The sequence below is a fragment of the Phodopus roborovskii genome, unplaced genomic scaffold (assembly GCF_943737965.1).
Source record: "Phodopus roborovskii unplaced genomic scaffold, PHOROB, whole genome shotgun sequence".
Lineage (NCBI taxonomy): Eukaryota > Metazoa > Chordata > Mammalia > Rodentia > Cricetidae > Phodopus > Phodopus roborovskii.
The window spans coordinates 6,742,679-6,765,675 of NW_026126566.1; the positions used below are offsets into that span (position 1 = coordinate 6,742,679).

At 35.5% G+C, this 22,997-nt stretch overlaps 1 protein-coding gene across 8 annotated transcripts in view; it reads left to right on the forward strand.

Moving 5' to 3' along the window:
* The window catches only part of Ankhd1 (ankyrin repeat and KH domain containing 1), a 104,433-nt gene that overhangs the window by 38,742 nt on the left and 42,694 nt on the right, over positions 1-22,997 (forward strand). For 5 of the 8 annotated variants that reach the window (XM_051202374.1, XM_051202375.1, XM_051202371.1 and 2 more), the window contains exons 11-15: positions 10,492-10,579; positions 11,360-11,487; positions 11,985-12,128; positions 12,768-12,870; positions 21,721-22,470. In XM_051202374.1, coding sequence (XP_051058331.1) covers positions 10,492-10,579; positions 11,360-11,487; positions 11,985-12,128; positions 12,768-12,870; positions 21,721-22,470 — 1,213 coding nt within the window. The remainder of the gene's footprint in view (positions 1-10,491; positions 10,580-11,359; positions 11,488-11,984; positions 12,129-12,767; positions 12,871-21,720; positions 22,471-22,997) is intronic. The other 3 variants (XM_051202372.1, XM_051202376.1, XM_051202377.1) reach the window with 3 other exon arrangements.

The following is a 22,997-nucleotide window of genomic DNA, read 5'->3' on the forward strand; positions in this document are numbered from 1 at the left end:
TATGTATTATAATGGTTAGAGCTATGGAAAATTATAAGCCAGGCAGTGGTGGTACATGCCTTTAATCCCAGCACTCGGGAGGCTGTAAGTTCAAGACCAGCCTGGTGTACAGAGTGAGTTCCAGGACAGCCAGGACTACACAGAGAAACCCTATCTTGGGGAGAAGAAAAAAAACCAAATCTATGGAACATTATAAGTAATAAAATGAATAGTTATAATACTTGTCATAAGCAAGACATACATAGCTAGAAATATAGAAAATTTTAGTAGTTTCACTTATTTTGATAAATCAATACAGATACCTTTTAATTATCTCTAAACAGACATTGTTGGAAAATAATTGAATATTATTGAATATATATGTTCTGTATGCACACATGTCTGTACAGACTAGAAGCCAGATGTTCACTCCATCACTGTCTATCTTATTTCTTGCTGGGGCCTTTCACTAAATCTGAAACTAGACTGGCGGCTAACAACCCCCAGCAATCCTCCTGTCTTTGTTCCCATTGCGTTGGAACCATACCCAGCTTTTTATAGGGGGAGTGTGTGTGTGTGTGTGTGTGTGTGTGTGTGTGTGTGTGTGTGTGTGTGTTCAGAGCTCTCTTTCTTTCTTGGGAGTGAGAGGATTGTACATATGGAAGTCAGAAGGTCAGGAGATAATTTTCAGGTGGTATCATGTTGGTTCTAGGAATCAACCTTGGGTTGTCAGCCTTGGTGGCAAACATCTTTACTGTCTGAGCTATCTCACAAACCCAAGAATCTCTTCTTAACCATCACTCTCTAATCCATTTTCTATGCAATCGGATTTTTTTTTAAACAATATATATCAAATGCTCTGGTGTCATATTCTTCTAGGCTTCTAAAATGCAAAACATTTTAGAACAGAAAACTGAATTTTAGTATATTTTACTATTCTCACCTCTCTCTTCCTGCACCAGTATTGAGGATTATTTTAAATGCTAAAAATCACTCTACCACTGAACTATGTACCTAGCTCTATTTTAAAATTTGTGACAGGGTCTCATTAAGTGCTCAGGTCAACCTTTTATTTCCTCTGTAGCCCTGGCAGACCTTGAACTTGAGCTCCTCTTGCCTTAACCTTCCAAGTAGCTAGAATTATAGGTCTATGTCACCAAAGCACATTCTCATCTTTATAACATACTTTACCAAAGCATATATAACTTGGTTTCTTTCTTTTTTTTTTTTTTTTTTTTTTTTTTCTTTCTCCCCCATTGGAGACAGAGTTTCTCTGTGTAGCCCTGATCATCCTCTGTAGACTAGGCTAGCCTCAAACTCGGAGATCTGCCTGCCTTGGCCTCCCAAGTGCTGCGATAAAATATATGTGCCATATGCTTAGCTCAATGAGTTGGCTTCTTTTATCATAGTCCTCTAGCTCCTCTTCAGTATAATTCTCAAGTTAAAGGTAGAGAACTTGCAAAATTTTCTTGTTTTAAGAGTATGGTTTGGGTTATAAAGTACTAAGACATCTTTCTTTCTTGATTACTCTATCCAGATCTCCCTGTGCCTTCTCCTCTTTTCTTTAAGTTTGACCTGCTGTGATGTCAGGTTTTACAGGCTTCCATGTCCAATCAGGCACGATTTTTACTAATAAGAGGTGATTGTATTAAGTCATAATTTCTAAAAGACTTAAATGACAGTCACTTCATATTAGGTGGCAATGTTGTGTCAGCTAACATACTTAGGTATGTTTTGATTTGTTGTCTTATATTTTCAAACTATTTGAAGATAATTCTCTTTGTTGATTTCAGCACTAAAACAGTACTTAAAAAGAAACTATATGTTGTTGTAGAATTTCCTTTAAATGAATTAAAATGGAGTAGGACAAAAATCAGTATATAAGTCTGGTGGCACATGCCTTTAACCCCAATACTCGGGAGGCAGAAGCAGGTGGATCTCTATGAGTTCAAGGCCAACCTGATCTACAAAATGAGTTCCAGGACAGTCTCCAAAGTTACAGAGATGCCCTGTCTCAAGAAGAAAAAAAAATAATATATAAATAAATACTCCATTCCTGTTCCTTGCTCCTTGGCCTGTCTTTCATTTCTAGATTTATTTTCTACTACTGATAGGGAATTTCTGTACTTAAGGAGTTTATTCTATAGTAAACAACTAACATAGATACTAGAACTAAACACACTAATTTCATATGCATTTAATGAGATTTTGTGATGTCGTATAGCTTTTCATTTGGCTACCTTGTCATTCTAAAGTAGTCTACTAAAAGGAAGAAATTCCTGTGGAGGGCATCTTATAATTCTATATATTAAGTATTGGAAAACTAACTTAAATTTTAATCATTTCATCAAATAGAGAATGATTCATGCATGTAACCCTAGCACTCTACAGACTGAGACAGAAAGATTTTTTTATAGAGAGTTCCAAGCCATCTGAGGTGCATGTTGCGATACAGCCTTACCTGGTCTATTCTGTGGGACTGTCTCAAAACAGACAAATGAAAACAAAACAAAAAATACATCTGCTTCATTATTATTTTCTATGGTAATTAAGATTTTAAGAAAAATTTCAAAGGGAGACAATACAGTGTAATAGAAGTACCTTTTTTTATGCTGGAAGATATTAAACTTGGGTCTTGTTTTGTTTTGTCTTGTCTGATGGTATGGTGGTGTTACCCAGGCTTTCCATGAACTTGCCATGTAGCTAAGGATACCCTTGAAGCTCTGATGCTTGACTTCCTATATGTAGGATCTAGTTCATTTTGTAGAATGACTACCTAGTATGGCTGAGGCTTCAAGTTTGATCCCCAGCACAGCATAAACCAGGTGCCAATACATACATAGGAACTCAAGGCAGGAGCATCAGAGCTTCAAGGACATGGCAAGGTTAGGGAAAGCTGGGTAACATGAAACCTTATTACAAGACAAGACATAGAACTTGGGTTTTTTTTTTTTTTCTTAAAGACTTATTTTTATTAAATAATTTTAAATTGTATATATGTGTGTGTTTTGGAGGTAGGTTATTGGAGGCCAAAAGCATTAGATTTTTTTGGAGCTGGAGTTAGAGGCACTTGTGAACTGCCAATGTGGGTGCTGAACTCCCATCCTCTGCAAGAATAGTATGTGTTGTTAATCACCAAGCCCTCACTCCAGCCCAAAACTTAATTTTTATTTGAACAAATCACTTAAAGTCTCTAAACTAGCTCCCTTCCTTCCTCCCTCCCTCCCTCCCTCCCTCCTTCCCGCCCTCCCTCCCTCCCTCCTTTCCTCCCTTCCTCCCTTCCTTCCCCTCCCGTCTTCCCTTCCTTTTTTCTTTGTTTTTTCTATGATGTCTCACTGTGTAACCCAGGTTGGCTTCAAATTCCCTATCCTCCTGCCTCGGTTTTCTAAGTTTTGAGATTTTAGACATGTGGCACTATGCCTGAATCCCCTTTCCTTTCTTTTCTTTTGTTTTCTTTTCTTTCCTCACAAATATCCTCCTGCTTCTGCATTCCAGAGTTCTGGGATTAAAGATGTGCACCACTATCATCCAGCTAAGATTGTTTTATTCATATGACTGTTTTTCCCATATGTATGCAATGTCCACAGAAGCTAGAAGTGGGTGTTGGGTCCCTTAGAACTTGAGTTTCAGACGGTTGTGAGCTGCCATGTGGGTGCTGAGAACTGAACCCTAGTTCTTTGGAAGAGCAGCAGCAAGTGCTTTTAACTGCTCAGTTATCTTGCTAGCCATCACTACTTTTCTTTTTTAATGAGGTGTTTAGAGCAAATGAATTTTGAGTTAAGTGGCTGAAGGAATCTGTTTCTATGGTTTGTAAAGATCTTATTAATCCGGTTAGTTACTTGCCTGCTGGAATGAATGGGTTATGTGGTCCTAAGTTGAAATATTTGAAAAAAATGAATTTTTAAGATATAAATCAGTAAATGTTATATAATTGTTCTTTTAAAATCTTTGTATAAATGGGTTTAGAGGAATGGTCTTGCAGAGGACCGAGTTTGGTTCCCAGTGCACTTAATAGGTGGCTCATAGCCACCTCTAACTTCAGCCCTAGGAATTCAATACCCTCTTCTGGCCTCCTCAAGCACCTACACTCATACACAGACCTCCCTACCATATACATAATTAAAATTTAAAATCATCATATGTACTAGATGTATCATAAAGCACATTATTTTTTAATTTACTTATGATGACTGCTTATCAACATTTTACAGAGTTTTATCTGTTTTAATAGATAAAAATTGTTAATCCATAAAATACACAGTATTGTCTATTTCAATAAAAAATAATCTAATATTATAATTTCAAATCATGGGCTTAGGCACTAGCTCAGTGGCAGAACACTTGACTTGTTTATGGATTCTTTCCTAGCAACACAAAGTGGAAAAAGGTAAATCATCCATCCAAAGTTTTTTTCTCTTTCAGTCTTATACTACTTAAATAGGTCAAAGTAAAGAAAGTTTTTTTTTTTTATACCAGTATTCGATTTGGAACATAATTCCTTGGGTTACCTATTGTAAATTCCTTAGGTTATTCTTATTGTTATTTATAAATAATTAATTTGACTCAGTTTCAGAGTGTTCAATTCATAATTGCCTGGTCTTGTTTGCTTGAGCAGAGCATCATAGCAGAAGCCTAAGTGGAGGCTGCTGGTCACTTCTTGTCAGATATTAAATGAATAGAAGCTTTATTTTCATATCTATATTATTATATATTTATACCTAATATACTTTGCTTATTTGATTTATACTGAACACAGAAAATAAACTCAGGTCAATGTTTAGTATGTGGCTTTTTGAAACTTATCTGATATTTTATTAGCATTCATTGTACACAATAATGACTTTAATTATGACATTTTCACACATATATAATGTGTTCTGACCATGTTTACTCCCCCTTTCATTACCCTCTAGTCCCTTTTCCACTTTTCACCGATTTCCTTCCTCTTCTCAAGTAGTTCCTCTTCAGTTTCCATGGATTTTGTTGTTGTTGTTTTCTGTGACCCAGTGAGTTTAGTTAGAATTATTAGAGGAGGCTAGGTGAGGTTATTTATGGGAACATGGGCAACTTACCAGTAACTACACCAGAAGAAAATGTCACTCCCTCCCCAGGCAACCATTAACTGCCTCTAGGTCCTCAGAGAGGGATAGGTCCTTGTGAGGCCCTACCCCCAAGCAACTGTTAACCGCCCCTCCCCCTTCCATGAGGGAATGTTGACAACTCAATCATGTGTAGGTCTTATGCAGGTAAGCACAGCTGCTCTGAGTTCATGAGTGTGATAATCTTGTCATGCCTCTGAAGACAGCATTCCATAAGACTACCTCTTCCTCCAACTCTTACATTCTTTCTATCCCCTCTTCTGTGATATTCCCTGGGCCTTGGGTCATTTAGCGCTGAACATTCAACAGTTACTTACTTCAGCTCTTTAAAGTAATACCAACCACAGCAAAATGAAGTTTCTTTGAAAAGAGCTGGCAGAACAGCACTAATCAATTGATAAATATAGTTTTTTTGGTTTTTTTTTTTTAATGTGCATGCCCCAGAAGAGGCTGTCAAGAACCCACCTGATGTGGGTACTAAAAAGAGATCTCTGGTTCTCTGAAAAACCAGGTACCCCTTGTAACCACTGAGCTATCTCTCCAGTCCCTCAGCATAAATATTTAGAGGGCAACTTGACTATCCACAACATGCTTATTTAGTAAAACAGCAGGATTTGCTTCCTCTCTAGAGCTTGTGACCAGCATGGAGTTTTTGTTGTTGTTTTAAAGACAATCCTCCTGCCTTCTAGAGTGTTGGGATCATAGGCATGTACAAACCATACCCAAACATGTATTTAAGTTATTTGAAGAACAGGAATAATAGACAAAATTTTTATTTCATTTCTGTTAGGTTCCATGTTGGACACTGTACTTATTGTTTAAACTGGGTTTGCTATTAGTTGAGATTAATGTGGAAAAGAACAAGAAGAAAGACAGTATTGGTACTTGATAGTCAGCTTCAAATCATATAATTATCTTAATATTTTCTTATTAAATCTGTATTATAGGAACATGTGTCCCCTTAAAGTAAACACATAACTAAAGAGGTTGGAGTTAATCTTAAGTGAACCCTTCTCAGACTACATTTCTTAAATTTAGTGGAGATTCCATTCACTCTAGTCAATGACTGAAAAGCACTAAGGAAAAGCTACTTAGCTAATTATCTTAAAACAGTGTATAATTTTTCCTATGTCTCTTGACATCTTTATTATCCTTGGTTAGATATTTTTAAATGTTACTCCTGCTTGGAGCTTTAGTTTTCTTTAGAGACCAAGAGACCAATAGCTCTAAAGATTATAGGTATGCCTCTAAAATCATAGGCACAAATTATTTCCTTATAAGATTTATATTAACATTTTATTAAAGATCATTACCATATTCTTTAAAAAAGTACTATACTCAAGCCTGATATGGCAGGTAAATCTATTAGAGGCTAGCTTATTCTACATATGGAGTTCCAGTCCAACCAAGGCTTGGATAGTCCTGTCTCAAAAAAAAAAAAAAGTGGCTAGAAGGTGATAATCCTTTCTCAAAGACAAAATCACTCATCATCAGATATGGTGGTGCTAGCCTTTAATCCTAGTTCTTTGGAAACAGAGACAGGTGGATCCTTTTCGTTCAAGATCAGGGTTGTCTACTTTGTGAGTTCCAGGACAGCTAGGACTACGTAGACAGGCCTTGTCTCAAAAACAAACAAAAGCCCTATGTTCATAAGTTTATACTCCTTATTCATTAGAATTATTGTACTTGGAAAAAAATAGCTAACATAATAAAACCCAGCACCTCAAATACCAGTGACAAGCTCTTCACGAGGCTTTCATGTCAAATGGGACCTTTTCCTTCCTTTCTCTGGATGGCAAGCAGGAGGACAAGAAGACTATTTTGAAGGATACAGTTTCAAGCAAAGTATTAGATTATAGTGGCCTTTGATGCTTTTAATCTGCTTCCACATAAAGTAGATATTATAGGTAAATAGAACTTGGGATATCTGAATTCCAGCTAACAAATTAAAGGACTTTGCTGACTGACAGAGAAAATCCTCTTCAATTTAAAAATATTATGCTGTCTCAGTGAAAAGATTTACATTGGTAGTGGTTTATTTCTATGTGATATTTAATGAAATCTCCCAGAAGAACAAAGTTAATTTTAATGAATCTCAAGTTTAAGTGAACTTTCTACTGATACTATACCTTCATTAAATATCACAAACAAATACACATAAAGTAGAATAATACTAGCTGGTAAATGAATATAAGAACATTTTCATAGCCAGGCACAATGGAAATCCCAGGACTGGGGAGGTGGATCTCTGTGAGTTTGAAGCTAGCCTGATTTATGTAGTGAGTTTCCAGTAAGCCAAGGCTACATAGTGAAACCCTGTCTCAAAAAAAAAAAAAATGTACATATATGTATATGTTGTACATGTGTATATATTCATCTATATAACGAATATAGAAGAAACAGGAGAAAAACGTAACACAATTTTTCTTTCTCTTAAGGCACTGTCATTTAAAAATGAACTGGAATATTGAAAATAAAAATCAGTTTTATAATATAAAAGTATGGCAAGAAATGTCAAGTAGCAATGGAAATATGTGTTTCTGACAAGTAGAAAGAAGGAAAAATAGCAGTGATGTGCTTTGTCCATCATCCTTAGTGAAGGGACTGTAATTTAAATTGTTAAAATTGTTACAAATTATGTTTACATTTTAAAGGGATATAGGTGCTAACTACTAATGGTATCAAAAGTATATTCATGCTAGGCATGGGAACATATCCCAGTATTTAGGAGGCTGAAGCAGGAGGATTGCTATGAACTCAAGGCTAGTTTAGACTCTACAGAATGAATTCAAGGCCAACTAAGGCTGTATTGTGAAGCTCTATCTCAAAACAAAACCAAATAGTAATAGAAATAATGTGCTCAAGATTGCTTTTGTTTTGTTGTGTTTTTATTTTGGTTTTTCTAGACAGGGTTTCTCTGTGTAGCTTAGGAGCTTGCCTTGGAACTCTCTCTGTAGACCAGGCTGGCCTTGAACTCACAGAGATCTGACTGCCTCTGCCTCAAGTGCTGGGACTAAAGGTGTGCGCCACCACTGCCCGGTTAAAGATTATTTTGATACCTATATTTATAATAAGATGGGGGTGCTGATGAATTTATGTTAAAAGTTGTTCTGGTATGTTGCATATAATAAACATGGTAAATATTTATATAGTCTTTCTTTAATGAACCATACATTTTAAGTTTAAATGAAGCCAATAAAACAGATGTATAGGTAGTTTTTTTTTTCCTGTTATTATTGTTTGTTTTGTGTTGCTTTTTAAATTTTTTACATTTATTTCTTGTTTGTGTGCATGCATGCACATTGCCCTCATGGAGATCAGAGGACAACTTGAAAGAGTTAGTTGTCTGCTTCCACCATGTAATTCTAGGGATTGAATTCAGGTCATTAGGTTAGGCTGCCAGCATCTTTACCTACAGGATCATCTCACTGGCCTTCTGTTGTATTTTTTTTGAGATAGAGTCTCAAGTAGCCTAGGCTTGCCTCAGATTCTTTATGCAGCTTAAGGTGACTTTGAACTGATTTGTGTGCTTCTATTTCCTGAATGCTGGGGTTACAAACATGAACCATGGAAACATAGCTTTGAAATGAAAGTTAGACTTAAAAGATAGTAAATGAAATGTGAAATATAGGAAAATAAGAAGACAATTTGAATATGAAAACTAAACAAACTCTAGACCATTTTATGTCTTCATATGTATTCACACACACACACACATATATATATGTATATATATATATATATATATATATTTTTTTTTTTTTTTTTTTTTTTTGAGACAGGGTTTTTCTGTGTAGCCCTGGCTGTCCTGCAACTAGTTTGACTCAAACTCACAAAGGGTTAGGAAGCCTCCTGCTTCTGCCTCTCAGGTGCTGGGGTTAAAAGCGTGTGCCACCACCACCTGACGTGTGTGTGTGTGTGTGTGTGTGTGTGTGTGTGTGTGTATAAATTGCAAAAAATGCTAGTTGTATACATGTAAATTCAAAATCCATTCCAGCATTTTTTATAGTTACTCATTCTTTCATAACTTAGAGCTAGTAAAAATTATTACCTAATCTACATGTGTAACAATAAAAAAAGGCAAAGTAAACTTAATTTTTATTAGTAGTTCAGGTCAGGAACAGTATATACAATCTGGACTTTATAGTCACTTCTTTATCAGATATAGCAGGGCATACTTGTAGACTTAGTACTCCCAAGGGCTGAAGCAGAATAGTTGTAATTTTGAGACCTGTGGACCCAGCTCAAAATAAAATTTAAAAGAAAAAGAATCATTTTCAATCGGAATTCTTTTTGCTGTAATTCAGTTTAAAGTTTCTAAAAGGCTGATAATCCACACTTAATTCTTTTTTGTTTTGTTTTGTTTTTATATGCTTTATATGTGTTCTGTATGTCTGTGCACCACTTTTGTGTCTCATGCCCATGGAAGCCAATAGAGGGAATCAGTAGAGGGAATCAGATCTGGAACTGGAATTCTAGAAGCTTGTGGCTTTGAAGAGATCCACTTGCCTCTGCCTACTTTTGTAAAGAGTATGGATTTTCCGCCTGCCGTTGCTAGTCTTGTCCCATCGCCACGCCAGCCCCAAATAATGCACAGAGACTCTGTATTTGATATAATCCTGTTGGCCAGTTACTAGTTTCTTATCGGCTAGCTCTATATTAATTATTAACCCATTTCTATGTATTTCCACGTGGTCTTACTGAGAGCGGAGGAATAGCGGTTCTATTCTCTCCCTGCTCTCAATGCTGACTCCTCCTTACTACTTCCTCTTTCCTCCTTGTCTCCTAGTCCCTCCTATCTTGCTTTCCTATTGGCCAACAGTGCTTTATTCATTAACCAGTATGAGAAGCATATATACATAATGGCATCTCCCATCATACTTTTTGGTGGAATCATTTAAAGTGTCTGTGTGTGCGAGCCTGTGTGTGTGTGTGTGTGTGTTCATGTGCTTATGCTTGTATGCATGCATGCAGGCCACAACACATGTGGAGGTCAAGAGGACAGCTGCAAGAGTCTGTTCTCTCCTTAATGGCTTTCAATAAAAGATCAGGATCCTTTTAATCACCTATGGGACTTGTTTTTTTTTTTTTTTTTTTTTTCTTCCACAGTTCATGTGAATGGTTAAGAAAATACCTTTGTAATCTCATTGTAATCAGAAAAAATGAAGTTATTGGGAACTAAACTTCATTAGTTTTATTACCTTTAATGATAATAGTTCAGCATTCAAAGTTGAACTTGCCCATAATAGGTTGTGCTGTCTAGTGTATCAGAAACAAGCTTGTACATTAGGTGAACTGAAGTAGTGTAAGTGTCCATGAGTATTAAATTCTCATTGTTTATCATTAATACTAAGTCCTTAAAATATGTATTTAATTTAGTTGATGCTGATTCATTTTTCTGTTTCTTTAATAGGAACATGAATCTGAAGGTGGAAGAACACCTTTGATGAAGGCTGCAAGAGCTGGTCATTTGTGCACTGTTCAGTTTCTTATTAGCAAAGGTAAAGCAAGTTGAAGTGGTTGTGACTATGAAGCAGATAGATAACTTTGGAAGTTCTCTTATGCTTCTGTAACTAAACATACCTAGTCATACCTATCAACAACCCTGCTCATATAATCAAAATTGCTAGGAATAGGAACACATTGAGTACTGGCTTTCCAGCTTGTAGGAGTTGCTAAATAATTCCATTTTCTGAATTTATTGTTAAACAACTTAAAAAATAGTCTCATGTTATAATATTTGACTGGGCATAGTAGCATAAGCCTTTGATCCCAGCACTCAGAAGACAGAGGCAGGCAGATCTTTTGTGAGTTTGAGGCCAGCATGGTCTACAGAGCAAGTTCTAGGACACTTAGGGCTACACAGAGAGACCTTGTCTCAAAAAAAAAAAAAAAAAAAAAAAAAACCCACTCATTATTGTCTTATCAAAAGGTTGTTTGTACCCAATTTGGGATTATTTTTAGATGAAAATTAAATAAAATACAACGGTGGTTTTTGTTTTGTTTTGTTCTGTCTCTCATACTAATTTGGAGTCAAAGTTGGTAGTTATCGGAAAGGGGAGGGTGGAGTAACTGAAAAGGTACACATGGTAGAACTTTTGGTATGTGATAGTATTCTATTTCTTGATATGAGTTCTGGTTACATAGATGTGCTTACTTTGTGAAAAATTTCAAGCTATATATCTATGGTTTGTATCTGTATCATACTTAAATCATCTTTAAGTAATATTCTAAACTGGCTTGATTTCACTTTTGTAAAAATTACCATTTTTTCTTTAAAGGTGGCAATGTGAATAGGGCTACAGCCAATAATGATCACACAGTAGTGTCACTGGCTTGTGCTGGAGGCCACTTGGCAGTGGTTGAACTACTCTTGGCTCATGGAGCTGACCCTACTCATCGACTCAAGGTATTCTACCTTTTTTGTTTTGTTTCTGTTTTTTTTTGAAACAGGGTTTCTGTATTTAATTCTGGATGTCTCAGAGCTTACTGTATAGACCAGGCTGGTCTCAAACTCAGAGAGATCCTCCTGCCTCTGCCTCACACGTACTTCATGTAGCACCATACCCAGCCCAAGGTATTTTACCTAACTATAGCTTATAAATAATATTAGCTGAGTATAGTAACATGTTAAGAAGATTGTAGGTATGCTGAAGCAGTACTAGTGTCAGTTCAAAGCCAGTGTGGGATAAATATTGAGACCCTGTTTTAAACAGATACAAACCACCAAATAATAAGATGTATTATTATTAAAGGTATGCTTGATCTTCTACTGCTTAATATTTATTACTGTTAAATGAGATTTGAACTACTTGTAGAGACAGTATTTTTATGTCTTACTAAATAATTTTATCAGATTATAAGAAGAAATGTATAAAGAATTAACTATGGTCAATTCTTTCTTAGGATGGATCAACAATGCTTATTGAAGCTGCAAAAGGTGGCCATACTAACGTTGTTTCTTATCTGTTGGATTATCCAAATAATATTCTGTCGGTTCCCACCACAGATGTGTCTCATCTTACCTCTCCTTCACAAGATGAATCTCAGGTAGAGTAAAATAGACTCTTTCTTCATATAAGTATTCTTTGAAAGTTTTTGTTTAATGAAAGCGATAGTTCTTTTCTACTAAATTAACCTGGAAGTTCATAATATACTCCAATTCAATAAATATGTTGGAATTTTATTTTCTCTTTTACTCGCATAGAGTTTGAACAAGAGTAAATTGGCCAGTGTATAGTGAATATGTGGCTTGTACTCTAAAATTGGGGATGCAAGGCTTTCACTTTAGCAAGAAGTGATAATATTAATATTTAACCTAAGTCATCGAACACTTGTAGATTATCTTGAGTCTTCTTATCCAGTATTCACAGTCAAAAGCCACTTGTTACTCTTGCAGAGGACCTGCTGCTGGCCTTGGTTCCTATCACCCACATGATGGCTCACAACCATCTATAACTCCAATTCCAGGGGACCTCATGCCTCCTTCTGACTTCCAAGAATACCAGGCTCACATGTGCCACACATACATTCATGCAAAACACCTGTATACATAAAATAAACCTAAAAAAGAAAACAAATGAACTTGATGATATATGAAGAAAACATAAGGCAATATATGTGTTTTATTTATGAACCTTTGTTTTCTTCTATGATCTGAGATGAATTTTTTCTGAGTTGACGTTGTAGGTTCCACGTGTACCCATACACACACTTGCCATGGTTGTGCCTCCCCAGGAACCCGACAGAACTTCACAGGAGACGACTCCTGCTCTTTTAGGAGTACAAAAAGGTTAGTTGTTGAATTATTTTTCCTAAAATGAATACTTTTCAACTAATTAGTACATTATACTTTAATTGTATAGAGATATAATGTACCTGTGACTAACATACATAACTTTGACAAATGTCAATAGTATTAGAGATGTTTAAAATAGGAAAGTCCTAAGTACTAGAAAAATGTCTTACTGTTTCCCTGTTAACATACTGCTAGATGTAGTTTTCTATTGGTCAAATTACTTAAGAAATATATTAAGTCTTTTATATTAAAGTAGAAAAATTTGTCAAACTTTTTTTGTTTATCTATCTGATAGCTCTTGTTTCATTTTTCAAGACAGGCTTTTGCTATGTAGTTGTGGCTGGCCTGGAACTCAGGACATGGACCAGGCTGGGCCTAATTTGTTGCAATCATTCAGGCTCTGTCTCAGTACTGGAAATATGAGCAAGTGCTACCACACCCAGCTTTTATTTGACAATATTTTAGCCAAACTGTAATGTAATAATAAAAATGGGTGCCGGCTACCTCGATAAATCTTTACAGCATCAACTTAATTAATGAGAAGGAGGTTGAAGAAATGCAGTTTTGTTTACATAATCCAGGAATATAGTGGGTGAACCTGAACAAATGATCATCAGTCTGTGAATTTGGATGATTAATTATTGAAATGTATGTGAACAAATTCCAGATAACTTTGTTAATAAAATAAATTTTTTGGCATTGAAGACAGGGCTTTACATTGTAATCCAGGCTGGCCTGGAATTCTGTTTTTAGCCCAGGCTACCTTAATGCTTATGGTAATCCTCTTGCCTCAGCATTCCAGTGCTGGGATTATAGACCTGAGCCCGAGATGATTATTTAGAGTAGTGTACTCTGTTTCAAGGACTCAAGCTGTTCTGGTTTTGTTCTCCTGTCTTTTCATTTGTAGACAAAAAGTATTTTCTCTTGATAGTTATATATTGTAATATCTGAGTTTGCTGAAGCAATTTCTAGAACTTTAAAAACTACTTAAGAGTTGGAACTGTTGCACAATGGTGATACACTTATGTAGCATATATGAGGCCTTGGATTTTATCATCAATACCAGCTATCCAAAAAAATTAACATAAAAATTTTTATGAATATATCTTACTTAGTATGTGATAAATAAAAGACTATTGAAATCTCAATTAGATATGTAAGTATATATCAATGTAGCCACCTTGCCTGTCTTCGTGCTATTTTTAATTTTAGCAAATAAAACATTCATTTTTAAAGTAATGTGAACATCACAACCAGCTAATACTCTTTTCTAAAATACTTTAAAATGCCTCTGGTTTCTTTTTTTTTTTCCGTATTAAATAAATTATTACTCTGTTCATTGGTTCATATGATATGTGTGTGGGAATGCATGTACAACAGTACATCTGTGGAGGTCAGAGGACAGCTTTGTGGAATGGGTTCTCCCTTCCAACTTTACTTGGGTTCTAGGGATCACTCAGGTCACCAGGTTTTTTTTTGAGAGTCTCATTGTGTGGTGTAGGGTAATTCCACCATCCTTATGTGTTGGCCTCTCAAGTTGTGGGATTGCAAGTTAATGCCTGTGTATTTGCTTTGTCTGTAAGAATTTGGGATTCAGAAATTCAATGTTTAACAGGAAATCACTTTTTAAAAGTTCGCACAAAACCACAAAATAACCAAAAAAAATAATCTAGACAAACTGTTCAGAGAGGAAATAGAGCATTTTAAATCTAGAGCTTCAGATGATAATCTTTATGTTGATGGTTATAAACACTGTTTTGCTGAGTGGTATAAAAGTAACCTTCTAGAGACACTTTATTTTACTAAATTATTAAGGAAGGACAATAGTTAACATTTGTATCTAAACAGGCACATCCTCTTAACTACCTAACAATTATAAAGGAACATATTGTGATAATTATTGTGTTGTCAGGTTAGTTTAAAAATAATCAGACTCATCATAGAGTATATGTCCCTGTAAATTCTGTTTTGTTTTTTATGTCATTTGAAGGCTGGAAAGTGGCTTACCAGTTAAGATTAATACTCTTCCAGAGAACCTGAGTTTGATTCTCGAGACTTATGTTGGGCAATTCACAACTACTTATAACTACTATAACAGTTGCAGAGTCTCCAATTCCCTTTCTATCACCCATAGGCACACATACACATAAGTAAAAATAAAAACTTTCAGAATTAGAAGTTGGGTGTAGTGATGCATATCTTTATTCCATCACTTGGGAGTTCCAGCCCAGCCAGGACTGCATAGCTAGAGTCTGTCTCAGAGAAAAGATAGATAGATAGATAGATAGATAGATAGATAGATAGATAGATAGATGCTATTTGATGATATAAAAAGTATACAATGGACATAGATAAGTTAGATATAAAAGTCCACTGTAAAACAAAGATGTATTGTTTTTAAAATTACATTGCATTTATCTGGTGTATATGTGTATGGCCATATACATGGGGTGTACAGAAAGGTCGGAGGACATTTTGCTGGGTTGCTTAGTGTGTAGAAATCCCTGGGTTCAGTTCCTAATACTGCAACTTTGTTGTTATCTTCTTCTTTGTAGTACTTAACTATTGAACCTAGGACCTCACATACATTAAGAAAACTCTACTATGGAAATATATATCCCTAGCCCAACATTTATTTTATATAGCTCAAACCTTCTTGGGAAGTAATTCCTTTTCTGTGAACTTTAGTTACAGAAAAGTAGTTCTGTGAATTATAGTACTTTTATACTGCATTATTACTTTCTTCTGACTTGTCACTTCCTTCTCTTTCAAGACTTCAAGGGTAGGGTTGAATTGATCACACTCAATTCCTAGTATTTTGTTATTATAACCCTTCTGTTTCATTTTCTTATGTTATTTTCTTCTCCATTATTTCCCCAGTGTGTCTGAAGTCCATATTCTTTGTCTTGTAAGTTCTTATAAAATGCTCACTACTTTTCTCTGTATTGATTTCTTTCTGTATTAATCATTCTCCACCTCTTTTTTTTTTTTTTCTTTTTTTTTTTCTTTTTGGAGACAGGATCAGTCACTGAACCTGGAGCTCACCAGGTTTGACTAGGCTAGCTACCCAGCAACCCCAGTTATCCTCTTGTCTCTCCCTCCCCATTGGTGAGATTACTGACCTGGGCTGCTGTACCTTACTTTTTATGTAGGTGTTAAGAACCCAGGTTAAGTTCTCCATGTTTGCATAGCAAGCACTTTACTGACTACATCATTCTAGCCCGTAATGTGGGGGTGGGGGGGCACACACCTGAGTGCAGGCAGGAGATATGAAGAAGGAATTCAGAGCCAGGTTTGGCTGATGGGATTGTCTCAAAAAATGAATTGACATATTATAACAAAATAATATATAATTTAAAATAATATGTAATATATACTTTTTAAAAAATCAAGACATAGTAGTGAACCTGGCATGGTAGTACATTCTTTAATCCTAGCATAGGTGAAGTTGAAGCAGGAGGATCACTGTCAATTCAAGACTAGCCTAGACTACAAGCAAAACCCTGTTTCAAAATAAAACCAAATAAAAGGGCTGAATGTGGTGCTATATACTTTTAATCCAGCACTTAGAAGGCAAACACAGGTGAGTCTCTGAATTAGTGGTCAACCCAGTGCACAGAAGAGAGTTTCAGGCCAGCCAGGGACGCACAGTGAGAACTGTCTTTAAAAGAGCAGTTTTACAAGTTGTTCTTAAGATTGACGATGTTTAGAGAGACCCAAATAGAGGTGTAAGGGAAAATGTGTGCCGCCTGACTTCCAAAGTTGTTTATCAGAGTCAGTGTCATGAACTCTCAGGTTTTTATGAGAAATTGTTATAGAAAAACTTGTGTATATTTTAATTCAAATTGAATTTTCTTCTGTAAACTTTACTAACATCTTTACTAATTTTTAATCATGTAATCATATTTATGTAAGCTTATGCATGCCCAAACTTAACAATGTGCTTTTACCTATAATTGCTTTTAGTAAAAGAGATAGGTTGGGTGAATCTGTTATCATGTAACACAGATGATCTATCTTTGGACATCATGGTTAAGAGATTTCTACATTAAAATGATAGATAACAAATGTTTTCCTTTGGTCATTTTTTACCATTAGTACATTGCACATTGTACTAATTCATTGATACAGACTTAAAAATAATGAGGTTAAGCTCATTTTAGTAGAGGGCTAAATGATTTGTAAGGGCATACCTTACTCACCTATTGCCCATAAAAATAAATAAGTTAATGAAGGTATATCAGTGGTGGGGTTGTGTAGCTCAGTGGTAAAACTTCTACCATGCCCAAGACTCTGGATTCTCTCTCCAATGCTGCAACAGAAGAAAAGGTCTGGGGATGTAACTAACTCAATGGTAGAATGCTTGCCTGTCGTTCACAAAACCCTCAGTTCAATCCCAGCAACAGAAAATCCCAAACAAAACAAAAATCAATAATAAAGGTGATTGTAAACTGCTATAGACCACACTTTCTAGATTTGTTTCCTGGGGCTGGGAGCTTAGAGAGAACAAAAAGCATAGGATAGAAGCCAAACCAAAAGAGATGGTGACTACTTCTATTACTAAGTTTTACTTGGTATGTCAATTTCATGATATCCATGTACAGATTCCTATATGTGTGTATGTACATGTATATATGTATCTTGACAGTGTGGGAAATGCTCGAAGGGGTTGGAAATCTTATTTTCTGGTGTCTTTTAATACTTATCCCATATTAAATTTTTGTTGTCAAATGAACTCTTGTCAAAATTTTACCCACTAACTGGTATTTCTATAGCTTCAGGTGACATTCTGTTTTTACCACCCTTGGATTATGGAGATACTATAGATTGTGTTAGTGTTTTGATGTGTCCCTGCCTAGACAGTTTTAATACCATAGCATTGGGTGTTTCAACTATTGGCTATTTGAAGGAAAACTGCATTTTTGGGTTTGTTTTTTGTTTGTTTGTTTGTTTTGAGACAGAGTTTCTCTGTGGTTTTGGAGCCTGTCCTGGAACTCGCTCTTGTAGACCAGGCTGGTCTCAAACTCACAGAGATCTGCCTGCCTCTGCCTACCCAGTGCTGGGATTAAAAGCGTGCGCCACCAATGCCCAGGGAAAAACTGCTTTTTATGTATTACATTTTGATGTTTTGTGTTTTTTATTTTGTTATGTATGTGTATATGTGCACATGCACACATGTCATGACATGTAGAAATCAAAGGACAACTTGCAGGAGTTGATTCTCCATTTCCACCACATAGGCCTCAGGGATCAAACTCAGGTTATCAGGCTTATAGCTATGTCATCTTGGTAGCCATGGTCTTATATTTTTTAAAAAAATTTTTTTTTTAATTTAATGTACATGTGTGCGTGACTGAGTATATTTATGTGTACTGTGTGTATCCAATGCCCATGAGCACCAGAAGAGGTGTTGGATCCCAGGAACCAGAGTTACAGGCATGTGAGCTGCCCAAAATGGGTATGAGAACTGAAAAGGTCCTCTGGAAGAACAGTGACCTTCAGCCCCCCCACATAATAATACCCTTTTGATGCTACAAATGTTCTATACGTACTTCTTTGTTCTATGAAATGTCTCTTTTAGTTCCATGTACTACTTCTAATATAGTTGAGCATGGCATTAGTATATTTTTCTGTCCTTAACATTCTTCTCTTGTTTTGGATTGTCTTGCCTATGAATGTCATTGTGGGCAGCATTAATCCTGGTACAAGCACTGCTATATTAGGAAAGTTTGAAAGAATATTCAGTCTTTGCTGAGCCTTTACATTTACTCTGCTTTCGTTATTACATTTATTCATGGAACTGAAATTTTTACTTGTTGTGTTAGTGGATTTATACATTGCTTTTTGTTCTAATTTTATCTCCTATTAATTGTTAGAAATTTGGCTTCTGTAAGGTCTTATGAAAGTAATAACCAAATTATCTTTCAAATCTAATAGCTTTTGCTCTGAAAGAATAGTCTTTTCTCATTACTTTGCTCAAGTAGGAACATGAAATTAAATATGACATGCGCTGCTGAATTTGCATTAGGGAGTAAGTAAAGCCTCTGAAAGTGATTGCAATGTGGTACTGGAACTTTTGACCAAGGGGAAATCTTGGATCCTTTTAGTAAGTTACAGCATATATTGCATATATGTGAACTACCTAAAGTTTTTTTTTAATCTTTTGGAGCTCTGGGCTCAATTGTGTCAGCCTTGAATTCCATATTCTCTTCCTTCAGTTTGCTAAAGAACTGCTAGTATAGGTGTGCCATCAGGCCTGGCATGTAGTTCTAAGATCTCTTATTTTCTTTTAGTGTGTACGTCTTTTAAACTTGAGAATGATTTTTGGTATAAGATGCTTTTTCTTTTAAATTTTCATGTGTATGGACTGGCAAGTGGCTCACAGGGAAAAGGCCTTTGTCTCCTATCCTGATGACCTAAATTTGATCCCTGGGTCCTTTATGGTAGAAGGAAGAAAACTGACAACTGCAAGACTAAGTTGTCCTCTGACCCTCCACAATATGCTGTGACATGAACACACACACACACACACACGTTCTCTCCTCTTTCTCCCTGAACCAAAAAAAAATAAAAAAATAAAAAATAAAATGTTAGGGGAAAAAAATCCTTAAATGTCATGGTGCATATTTGACCTCCAGCACTCAAGATACTGGAGCTCTGGGCTTATGAGTGTGAGGCCAACCATCTGAGATTCAAACTTACACAAAAAGAACAAAACAAATCTTAAATGACAAATGGTTTTTAATGTTAGCTACAAATCAGAAGATGAGGTAACTATTTTACCCAGTTCTTTTTTTTTTTTTTTTTTTTTTTAAAGAAAAAAGCTTTCCTGGAGAGATGGCTGTGTGGTATAGAACAATTGTTGATCTTGCAGAGGACCTAGGTTTGATATTCAGTAACCATTATAGCTACTCTCAGTCTCTGATAACTCCAGTCCCAATGGATATCACCCCCTCTTCTGGCCTCTGTGGGTTCCAGACACACACAGACATATTTGCAGGCAAAACATCCATACACATAAAGTAAATTTAAAAATTTTTTTAAATTAAAAATAACTTTATTGTTTTTAACTGTCAAGTTCACTCATTTTAAAATATGCAATGCAGTATGTTTTGGTAAATTGACCAAGTTCTGTGGCAATCGTCACCATCAAGTTTTGAGGAGTCCTCATTGTTACTCTTGATGTTGAGACAGGCTGATCTCACAGCCCTAATTCTCTTGCCTCAGCATTCTAGTTAAGATTTCAGGCACTCACTACACCACACAGTTCCCATTTAGTTTAACTGCCCCCCAAAAGATCTGTTGCCTGTGTGCATTTGAACCTTATTCTCATTGATATACCCCAAAACCACTACTTTCTTTTCTATCTGATGTTTGCCCTTTCTCTGTAAAATTTTTACAATATGTAGTTTTGTGTAAAGCTTTAGGCACATTTTTGAAGTTCATCTATTTTGTTAGATGCATCAGTAATTTGTTCCCTCTGCCCCACAAGTAGTCCTCGTTCTTCCTGAATAAAATTTAGCCCTGAATTTGTTCAAACAAATCAAGAAGTACATCAAAATTTTTCTTTATCCACTTTAAGGCTATTAATAATTGCTTTTCAGTAGATTATAAAAAGGCACAAATATATTTAATAACCTTAAATAATTTTTAAAATATGTTTTTAATATGAGTATTCCTATATGGAATATCTGATATTTTTCCTCCCTATTAATAACATTCATTGTTTCTCTTTTAGGTGGATATTGTTTGAAATGTTTATTTAAAATTAGTTTAAATTATCCTTTGTTGTATAAGTTCAATTCAGTGTTTAGGTACAGCAATGTTAGATTTTTTGATGGAGAATTTTACAAAGACTCATCTTTGATTTATTGAGAACAAGGTTCCAAGTAGCGCAGGCTAGCCTCAAATTCAGCTATGTAATTGAGTATTATCCTTAACCCCTGATTCTTCTATCTTGTCCTCTGAATGTTGACTTTACAGGCATGTGGGCTATTATGCCTGTCTAAAGAAACTGATTTCACATTGCATTTTAATGTAAGAATAAGACTATTTTGCCAGCTTAAAAAAATATGCCCTATTTTATTCTCTTGGAGTAAACTTTACTTGTATAATTATTCCTAAAATAATTGTTCTGAATGAGCAATTAAACTAACCATTAATATTGTTCTGAATGCCTTTTTTATTCTGGTTTATATTTTATTTTTTTTCTTTTGTTAGTTGGTTTTTTGTTTGTTTTTTCTTTGAGTCAAGATACTCATTATGTAGCCCTGGATGACCTAGAATTTACTATATAGACCAGTCTGCCCTGAAGCTCACAGAGATCCTCTGCCTCTGAGTGTTGGGATTAAATGCATGTACTAACATGCTCAGCTAGAATTAAAAAGTCCAACCTGTTCAGCAAACTTCTGAGGTTCTTTTTTTTTTTTTTCTTCTTCTCTTTATCTCATCATAATTTCTAAAATCCTTCTATATGTAAATGTTTATTTTTTTTTTTTTCTTTTAGATTCAGGTTTTTAGTTGATAACCTCCCAATTGAAAACAATTGAGATAGTTCAGGTTTTTTGAGTCATTCTATAGCATTAGTCATAATGGTTTGGGGAAGGAAGTATGGGAGAGGGGAGGGATATGTTTTTTGTGTGTTTTTGTTTTGGGGACTCTGGTATTTGGTATTTGGTTGTTTTTTGGTTGTTTTTTGTTTGGTTGGTTTTTTTTTTTTTTTTTTTTTTTTTTTCTCTCTTTTTCCTTTTTGTCTTTCTTTTTCTTTTTTTTTTTTTTTTTTTTTTTTTTTTTTTTTTTTTTTTTTTAGCATGGCACTTTTTCAAACATTTTTCATGTGCTTAGGTGCATCCAAGCAGAAGTCCAGTTCCCTGCAGGTAGCAGATCAGGACCTACTGCCACCTTTTCACCCATGCCAGCCTTTGGAATGCATAGTAGAGGAGACTGAAGGCAAGCTGAATGAACTGGGACAAAGAATTAGTGCTATTGAAAAAGCACAGCTTAAGTCATTGGAGTTAATTCAAGGTGAGCCTCTGAACAAGGATAAGATAGAAGAACTTAAAAAGAACAGAGAAGAACAAGTCCAGAAGAAGAAGAAAATACTGAAAGAACTACAGAAAGTAGAAAGGCAACTGCAGATGAAAACACAGCAGCAGTTTACCAAAGAGTACTTGGAAACCAAAGGTCAGAGGGAGACAGAGGGTCTACAGTGCTCTCATAGAGGAATCTCCGTGGCAGGTGAAGAAGATGGCAGTCTCCCAGAGGATCACTCTTCAGAATCACCCCAGGTTGATACAGCCTTATTTAAAGATCATGGTATTGGTGATGAGCAACAATCTCCACCATCAGCAAAAATTGATTTTGTCCCAGCCCAGCCTCTATCATCTCCACAGTGTAACTTTTCCAGTGACTTAGGTTCTAATGGGACAAATTCTCTTGTGCTTCAGAAAGTATCAGGTAACCCGCAGATCGTAGGACAGCCTCAGATTGCTATTGCTGGACATGAGCAGGGGCTGTTAGTACAAGAGCCAGATGGACTCATGGTTGCAACTCCAGCCCAGACGCTTACCGACACTCTTGATGACCTGATAGCAGGTGGGTTAAGAAATATATCTAAAATACTTTCTCTTTAATCTGTGTGTTCAACTTCTTTAAATGCCCCTTCAAAAACAAGACTTTGTATTTCTCTATTTTAGATCTTTGTAAAATTACTTGATTTCTTAGGAATTTTGAAAGCAAACTTAATTAAGCCCAATAGAACTAACACATTAAGGGTATATCCCCTTTTCTGTTAAACACACACACATACACACACACACACACACACTTCAAAGACAAAGAAATAAAGATTACCACATAATCCTTTAGAAATTTGCTATGAAAGCCACTCCTGTTAATTCTTGGATAAGAGCACTACATAGAATCTCTTGTATGATTTAGGAGTATGCAGGTAAGGCTACCCATTTAATTTTCTTGGCCTGTGAATTTCATGTTTGGATATCAGCTTTTTGTTATTAGACCAATTTAATCTCTAATTAAATGGGAAAAGTCAAACATTAATGGCATAGAGTTTGTGTTCAGAAGATTAAAGTATCTAAACTATTGTATTTGATGTTTTGGAG